Genomic DNA, 8,877 nt, shown 5'->3' on the forward strand with positions numbered 1-8,877 from the left:
TCCATGTTTATTCATTAACGTTAAAAAGTCGTCGCATTCCATCCGTTAACGTCTGACTTTGCCCCTGGACCCACCTGATGACTACAAAGGTCGAGTAATCTCTCCAGCTAGAAAATAATGTAAACAATAAAATATTTAAAAGAAGCTATAAAAAGAATCAAAATAACCAATAATTTGTTAGTCAAATTCTCACGGCGACACGGCGAGTAGTGACAATAAAAGGGCGACAGTGGCAAGGAATTTTACAACTCTTTAGCGGCCGTTGATATTTCGAAAGATTCGGCTTAAAGCTATATTCTAATAGTAATCAATTTCATCATAATAATTATCACCTCTATATATATAAGTATATCAAAGAAAAAAACAGAGTATGCAGTTTTTCTGCATTCTCTGAGATGCCTCCGTGAAAAAATTTGGGTAATTTATTGGGCTTAGGTTTTCACAGAATTTGAAGCTATAAACTTTATTTGGTGATTGCCAATATTTGTTTTTAGATAAAGGTTTAGAATATGGTGAACGTGAAGGGACTTTGGACGAAGAAAACATTACTGAGTCTTTTGTTGGGCCAATTTCTGTCCCTTCTCATTACCGCCACTGGTTTTTCATCCTCCGAACTCGCTAGAAAAGGTGCAATTTGTCCTTTGTTTGCTTAATATTACTTCTTGAGTTTCTGTTTGATTTTTTAATCTTAAATTCGACTATGATCATAGCTGAAGCTCTGAGTTGCTTTGACAGTTTGTTTGATTACTAGAACTACCAATGGGTCTCTTTTGGTTTCTACATTGAGCAAATAAAATTATAAATGTTTGAGGTAGAAATTGGAATGAGTGTACCAAAACTTCGAACTGAAAGCAAAATAATGAATCTTTTTTTCGTTTTTGATCTTAAATCAATCGTCATCATATCTGTAGCTCTGAGTGGCCTGATTGTTTCCTTTACCGAATAATCTGTATAACTATTCCATTGGCGGGCTTCTCTCCACAATTTGTATGACTGCTGTTTTACATTAGAGCTTTTAGTTTTTAGCTCTGATTAGCTTCTATATTGCTCTATGTATTGATTTTATAATTGTCCTAATTATAGACTGGTCTTTTCGTGCTAATTTGTTTTATTTTTCCTTAAAACACCTTTATGAGTTTAAATGACGAGTATGTAGATGCTACTGTTAACTGTTCCTTGATTTTTCTTTATTCTTTTCCTCCTTTTTTTGGGCAAAGAAAGGGTGAAGTAGTAAATAAAGCATGTCAGATTAACCTATTATTTTTTATAGTACTTATATTTGTCCTGCTGAATGAACAGTTTTGACTTGACATAATTTATAGTAATTAACATGTCTTCAAATTGAGATTATGTGCTGTGTAAAGTTTGGAGAAACATGTTGGTTCCTCTAAATGAATAGAAGAGGAACCGGTACTAGCATTTTGAGTTCTTGAGATGGCTAACTTACTCTGTGAATCTAGTGCTCTTTGAGTTAGTATTAATGGATGGTAAAATTTAAGGGGAGGCAGCAAGAATTTTTCCTGGGGCTAAGTACTGCTATCTTTAGTTCTTGTGATGGCCAACTTACTTTCTAAATTCTGAAAACTGACTTTCAAAAGTTCTTACAAAGATAGCAATAGTTTGGTCTCGTATAGAAGATGTTACACCCATGTATTCCATCCATGGCCTCTCCATCCAAAACACAAAATGTAATCTAAGTTAGTGTCCTTTATCCCTGTCTATTTCGTTGACAAGTAATTTCGTTTTTCCTTGCTATAGGAATCAATGCACCAACGTCGCAGTCATTTCTAAATTACGTGCTGTTGGCATTAGTTTATGGAGGCTTTATGATTTACAGGCGAAAGCCGCTCAAGGTTTACTTTCACTCTTCGAGTGCTTCTAGAAGCTTTGATTTTTCATCATGTTCACCATAAGACTTTCTATTGTGCTTGTTGCAGTTTAATTGTTTGACAAATATCTGAAGAATGAACATACTTTTGACAAGAGTATGAAAGCGAGCATTTTGCGGCAGAAGTTAGTTATTGGTGTTTTGAGGCATGTTGAATATCATAGGCTCTGGAAAAAATATAGTATATATTTAAAACGTCTCAAGATCTAAGCAATTCCTGCACGAGTTATTAGACCTAATTTTATTGTTCTCCATTCAACATTTTCTTTTCTACTAGCCTCCAATGTTCTCCCACTTACAATTACTATCTTCACTTCTCAAATAAGCAGTTATAAAATTGTATTTAGGACATATAGAGTAAACGCTTTTGGGTGTAAAGCTTAAGAGCTTTGTCAAATCTTTAATTTGAGTACCCAAGCTAGCTTGAACTCGTTTTGTAGCACATTACTTGAACCCATCTACTTGTCTTTCATCAAGTTCTGATGTGTTGCTATTTTTTGTAGAATCTGAACATCCAACTTAAATCCTTAAGGTGACAGGTGGAGTAGCTCAAGACTTTTTATAAACCTTTTCAAAAACTCTTAAGACCAAATGTTTTAATGGATAAAAGAAATGGATATATTGATGGACAAATGAGCTCAATCTGAAGAATCAAATCTGACTGTATTTTTTTTTTTGGTGAATTTCTTCTGGTGTAAAATGGATTTAGTAGAGGATGCTGAAATCTTGTTACAATTCATAGAGTATTTCGTATAGACAGTCAGCCCTTTTCTTCTTTTGATCTTTTTTTGGCTGTAACCACATCACTTTCTTTGTGCTGACTTTTACATCAATAGTTCTTACCATTTCAAAAAACTCTTTTTTCGAGAATGGTAACAGTATATTGATCAGCAGAAAAAGCTGTGCTGGTAGCCAAATTTACAAAACGTTACCAGTGAGTTTAATCTGACCTTTTTCTACTTACAAGGATACCATTTCAAAATACTCTTAAGACCAAAAGTTGGCTCTCATGTCATATGAAAGGCGAGCGTTCAACTTGAAACCTTGATATGATGGGTAGAATAGCGAAAGACGTGTAAATCTCCTTTTCATGCCCTTATCCGATATTGGATATGTATAACTCAACAGCTTTTCTAAGAATTGTGTTCTTGTTTCTGTGTTTTAAAATGATCTTATTTGTTGATGCTTGTTTAATTAAGCAAGCTGTTGCTATTAAGATTGAATGCTTGGCTTACCTTCTTTTGTTTCTGTTTCTCTTTTACCAGGCAAAATGGTATTATTACGTCCTCCTTGGAATAGTTGATGTGGAGGCCAATTTTCTTGGTAATTGCCTCATTAACCATCTCTTGTGGATGGAAGCCAAATAAACTGTTTGCCCTCATCTTTTTCCTGTCTCTTTCACCTACCCAACATTGTATCTTTGAAACATGAATATGTTTTACTTGATGTTCTTAACAGTCCCTTTCCTATATTCACTGATCAAACCTTGATGACTTGCTCTTCTTAAACAAATATTGCCTAAAATGTTGCTTTTATTTGGAAAGTTATATTTCGTGCATGTCAGTTGAACCATGTGTTTAAACATCACGATTCATGATATTGCTAGCACAATGAAACACAGAAAAACAGTACTACAGGTTCTTTCTCAACGTTCTAGTTTTTGTGTCTTGATTGTTTCTTTCCAGATTCGCCACAATGTCATATGAATGTTATGAGGATTTTTTAAGCAACACATCAATCTCTCAAAATATGCAGTTTCCTCTGCTACTTCTACGGACTATAATCGCCTCTTCTGGATAGAGATTCTGAGGATTGGCAACGCATGTTTACTCGAAATGCAAACTCCACATTTCCTCATTAAACAAACTATCAGTTCATTTTCTGTTGCCTTTGCTTTGCAGTTGTGAAGGCTTACCAGTACACATCCCTGACAAGCGTGATGTTGCTGGATTGCTGGACAATTCCGTGTGTTCTGCTTTTTACATGGTTTTTCTTGAAGACAAAATACATACCCAGAAAATTAGTCGCTGTTGCCATCTGCATTGCTGGTCTTGTCCTGGTCATCTTTTCAGATGTACATGCCGCAGATCGATCAAGTAATATTGTTACAACCAGTTGTCATCTTGCTTGTTCTGTTTGATTTTAATTATCAGTATGGTTTCACTGCATGCTCTTTCCTATTGCTTATATTTCTCCCTATATATGATTGTGTATCATCTGATACTTTTTGGAAAGGGGGTGAACGTATAGTTAATTCCTTGTGTCCAGCTGCTTCTCATTTTAGTGATTTTGCAGTTTGTCATTTACTGACTCTATTTTGAAGAATAATACTTGAATTTCTCATTGTTGTAGGTGGTAGCAATCCTCTCAAAGGGGATATACTAGTGATTGCTGGAGCCACGCTGTATGCTGTGACTAATGTCAGTGAGGTACGCAATTGATAGCTGTGAAAATTCACTAACTTTTCGAACCAGAAATGATATTTATGTGTAGTTAGAAAAGTTCTTTCTTCCCTGCGAGACATAGCAAGGTTGTTCCAGTTGAAAAGTATTTGCTTGTGTTCCCTTTGGCCGATACAATCAGCAGTTCAGCACTGTGCAAAAGACTACTTCTAAATTATTTGACTTGGTGTCTGCAATTATCAATTTAATTATTTGACATCGGTCCATATGCATGTTCCTTTTGTCCTCAGGCAGAAACTATAAAGTCCAGTAGTCCATTAAACCTTTTCCCAGGTTCTCTGAGGATATTGGGTTGTTCTGCATTGAGTACATTAATGTAATTCCATAAACTACCTCTAAGTGACAACTTGCTGGTAAATACTTGTAAGAAAAGATTCATTGTTTAATGTTGGCTCCATAAACAAATTTGATTAGTCGGCAACCGATACACTATATTGAACATTCCTTATGCACTTTACCTTGTGGTAAATGATAAAAGTCATTCCAGTGAACTGTAAATGCAAGACCTTGGAGTTTTGACGTCGTACATTTTATTTCTCTCAGGTAGTGTTGATTCCTTGTACAGTGCAGTGCCCTTTTGACTATGAGCTGTTTTTCTCTTGGTCGTGTTTCTCAAGTCGGCTTTCCTGTTAAGCATTGTTAATACTTTTATTTCATGTTCTATGCAGGAGTTTTTTGTTAAAAGTGCTGATAGGGTTGAACTCATGGCATTTCTGGGCCTGTTTGGTGCCATTGTTAGTGCTTGCCAAATGTATCCTAATGTTCTGTCTTCTTAAGATTTTACTGGGGGTTAACCTTCTTTCTTGATGAATGCGTACTCTTTAACTGCTGCTGATGTTCTGTGATGTACATGACTTCTTTAACCATGCTACAGAAGCATACTTGAGCGCAATGAGTTGAAGTCCATTCGTTGGTCAGCTGGAGCAGTAAGTCTCTTATGCTTTGATCTATTTCCTCACCAATGAGCATGGATATAGATAGCGAAGAAAGAAATTAATCCTCTGCCTTTGGAAGAGAAAATTTGTGTAGGATCATTTCTTTAATTTCTAAGCAAGTTCACTTATGTTGGATATGACTCATGTGAACACTTTGATTTGTTTCTTCCCACAAGTATCAACATGAAGCTGTAATTATAAAAGGTGAAATGAGCAGCACACAGTCTGCATCTTCTAAGAAGATTAAGGTCCACATTTTCCTTGATGTCCTATACACTCATCTACCGTCCCAATAGTGAAAAGGAAAACAAGCTGAAAAAGGCATGAATCTCATGCGATGGAGGAAGCATTATATAAAACATCATCCAGTTTTCAGATTGTCTCCTTCCAAAGACATTGATAACTCCTTTTTTATGTTCAGCCACTTTACCGTGCAAATTGTACATGCTTACGAAAAGGTCAGTTTAGCGCATCTCAATTCAAATTCTAAAACTGGAAAAGAAAGTATGGAGGGCTGTTATTTTGGGAAAGGGAGGTAAAGGTGGTGGGCAATGGTGGGAGGGGTCAGGTTAGGGGCACGCCAAGTCCCTGGATGGTGGGTTAGCAAGAGGTGCAAGATATAAATATTGAAGGTTAAAATTTGGTCAAGATGCTGCTTTAGTTTTTAAAAAAAACCACAATGCTGTTAACTGAAACATTGTAGAAATATAAGAAATCTGAGTTTTTTTCTTATATCTCAATAAGCATAATTTGCCTTTCCAAAAGTAAGACTTATATGTGAGTATTGATGAGGTTCTTTAAGAGCGGAACTGGCTCATCATTCCTTCTGATTTTTCGAGTTTACATACTTTGTTTCATTGTCCGTCTTATGGTAGTCCTTTTGTTTATTCTCACATCAAGCTGCCTAAACATTTATTACCATGGGCAATTTCAGACACTTCCCTTTGTTGGATTTGCACTGGCGATGTTTTTATTCTACTCATTTGTTCCCGTTTTGCTGAAGGTATTGCCCCTCTTTCTATATCTCGTTCTATCTGTTCACACACACACATGTATATTTGTCTACGTATACATGTATAAAAAGATGATCAATCAGGCAATCGTGTTCCAATCCAAAGCTAGTAGTGGTGCAATCTACAATATGCTGACCTGTTAAAGAAAAGTGACGTCTTCCTAGTTCTAGCTATGATCAGTCTAGTTCTTGAAAATTAATTTCTGTTGCGGATCATCAGGTTTGAAGTTAGTTTTCTCATTCTGAAATGCCACCTTTTGCGTGCAGATGAGTGGTGCCACAATGCTAAATCTAGCCTTGCTTACCTCTGATATGTGGGCTGTTTTAATTCGTATCTTTGCATATCATGAGAAGGTTTGCAGAACAATCAGATTACTTTACATTTTGAGGATTAAAATCTATTTAAACGTAGAACTACTACTTTTACTGCGATACACTAGTGCTATTCTGAAATCAGTATCATTTTTCTTCAGGTTGACTGGATGTATTATGTAGCTTTTGCTGCTGTTGCTGTGGGACTCCTTGTTTATTCTGGGTAAGTAACAAATTTGGTTCCTGAATGGAGTTTCTTATATTTATTGTTGTCCATGTTTTTATAGAACTAAGATGATAATCTAATTGCTGGTTTATTGCTTCACTGCTTCAATCGTTATAGTTGTTAGTATCTTAAATGATAGCATAGCGGCTTCTTAAACATGTGTGTTGTCACTGAGGGGTTGGCATTCAGGATCTTGCTCAAAAGAGCAGCAGGTTATAAATGTGCGCAATTGACTTGATTGTTTTTATGAAGTTAAATTTTATTGATATGATCGGGAAAACCCCGTATGCAAGTTGATACTAAAAAGTTTATAGAATCTTGCAGCTTAACATGATTTTTTACAAGTACCAACTAGTCATCAGTGCTGCCCTGGACTGCATAATTCTTATACTCCAGCCCAAAGGAGGATAATCTGTTCTGGTAGCTCAATCATCATACTGAGATATGATATCACTCCAAAAGTGTAAAAGGAACGAAGCATTCTACTATCTGTACAAAAGGATTTTCTACCCCTTCAAACGTTTTCATATTTCTCTCTTCCCAAACAACTCACGTAAGAATCAGTGGGGCTATGTCCCAAGTTCTTCTATGTTTCCTCCCCTTTAGTTTCCATCCTAGCAGCATATCTTTAACATTTCTTGTCATAACCCGATTAACTCCAAACAATTTTCATAGGGGACACCATAATCTCTGTGTCATAAGGCAACAAAGTAGCAGGTGAAACTCTCTGCTTTCTGTTCTTAGTATCTTGTTGCAGAAAATTTCACTGTAGACATACAATCTCTCTGCCCTTCACATCTCCATTTATCCTTTCCCGTAATGAGATCTGCTGCTTATATAAGAGTTCAAGTAAATGGTTAAGCTCCCCGATCTCCCAATATTTGAAGTTTCTCCAATAGCTCAGGTCCCATAAAATTATTCCTCTCCAATTCTGGGCCATTGTTGCTCTTTGCTGGTTGGAAAAATTGCCGGGAATGTTTCACCAAGGGGATTCCCCTTTTGCTTCCACAAGCTGCTTTTGATGCCATCACCTGCTCTAGTTGTAACATTTTTGTAGAACTCCTCCCATGATACTCCATAAAGCTACTCATGTGACCCTGATATATTTTTTGTCCTCCAGCCCGCAACCTGAACTCTGTACTTATCCGTGATAACTTTTCCAGCATGCCTGTTCCTCACTTAATTGTAACTTTGTTCAGGATGGTTTCTGTTGATTACCAATTGAGTTTAAGCTATCAGAATGCAAAAGATTAAACAGTTTGTTTCTTGTCCATTGATGAGACTCCTCTAACAGTCAAGGTGCTGGAGTGCAGTGCTTGAAATGATAATTCAGTGTTCATCTATGACGAAAGCAAATTGCTAATTTTATAAGTTGTTGGTCAATCTCAATAGTTAAATGCTCACTTGGAAAGATTAGCCAACTGCTTTTATAGAGCTAGCAGAACATATTTACATATTTGACTCTATTTCAGAGGTGATAAGGTGGATCAGAACCTAGCTGATGTTGCTGATGAAAGCGTCGGACAAAGCAAGCGGTTTGACGAGGAAGCTGGCCTTGATAATCCTGCACAAAAAGATGGCAGTGTGAGCTCAAAAACTTAAGATGGTGGGCAAAATTTTGCATCTACTAGCATTACTGAAGCTAGTTTTGCTCAGACAGTGCCCAGAAAAGAAATATAGGGAAATAAATCTTGATTGTAGTTTCGAGACTTCCATTTTTACTTCTCCCTCCCACCCCCTGTCCCTCTCTCCACCAGAGGCGGACCCAGGATTTGAGCGTGACGGGGCACTAATATTTTCACATATGCCAATTAGTAGCGACAAAGTTCGGCGCGCAACTCTTTAAAAACTTAGCAATTGTGATAGCTTATCATCAAAGTACAAACTCTCAGTTGTTGTCAAAGTCGACATATGTTGCTGCTTCGTCGAAAGTGATTGTTGAAGGGAGAATGAAGAGTTTGTATTTTTTGACTTGTTGAGAGAGGAGCTACACCACCCTCTCCAACCCCCTCCCACCCTAAATAAAAATAGTATTGATAGTA

General features: G+C 36.7%; 1 protein-coding gene across 2 annotated transcripts; it reads left to right on the forward strand.

The window, feature by feature from the left end:
* The first annotated feature begins 366 nt into the window (after window positions 1-366).
* Window positions 367-8,877, forward strand: LOC104216774 (uncharacterized). Of its 2 annotated transcripts, XM_009766901.2 has the most exons (11): window positions 367-627; window positions 1,759-1,853; window positions 3,154-3,211; window positions 3,790-3,984; window positions 4,241-4,317; window positions 5,019-5,101; window positions 5,225-5,276; window positions 6,220-6,288; window positions 6,565-6,651; window positions 6,771-6,832; window positions 8,308-8,877. In XM_009766901.2, exons 1-11 carry the CDS (start codon window positions 510-512, stop codon window positions 8,435-8,437), a joined length of 1,026 nt encoding a protein of 341 aa, XP_009765203.1. In that variant the 5' UTR covers window positions 367-509; the 3' UTR covers window positions 8,438-8,877. The 2 variants fall into 2 exon arrangements, with proteins under 2 accessions (XP_009765203.1, XP_009765204.1); XM_009766902.2 differs by lacking the exons at window positions 1,759-1,853; window positions 3,154-3,211 and having other exon boundaries at window positions 380-627.

The sequence above is a fragment of the Nicotiana sylvestris genome, chromosome 6, assembly GCF_000393655.2.
Source record: "Nicotiana sylvestris chromosome 6, ASM39365v2, whole genome shotgun sequence".
NCBI classification, from domain to species: Eukaryota; Viridiplantae; Streptophyta; class Magnoliopsida; order Solanales; family Solanaceae; genus Nicotiana; species Nicotiana sylvestris.

What these genes read in the sequence shown, in the direction of transcription:
- LOC104216774 (XM_009766901.2), top strand. Translation starts at nt 510, where the DNA reads ATGGTGAACGTGAAGGGACTTTGGACGAAGAAAACATTACTGAGTCTT. An exon ending in ACAGGCGAAAGCCGCTCAAG is followed by an intron (nt 1,854 to 3,153) that starts GTTTACTTTCAC and finishes CTCTTTTACCAG; the next exon opens with GCAAAATGGTATTATTACGT. An exon ending in ACATGCCGCAGATCGATCAA is followed by an intron (nt 3,985 to 4,240) that starts GTAATATTGTTA and finishes TCATTGTTGTAG; the next exon opens with GTGGTAGCAATCCTCTCAAA.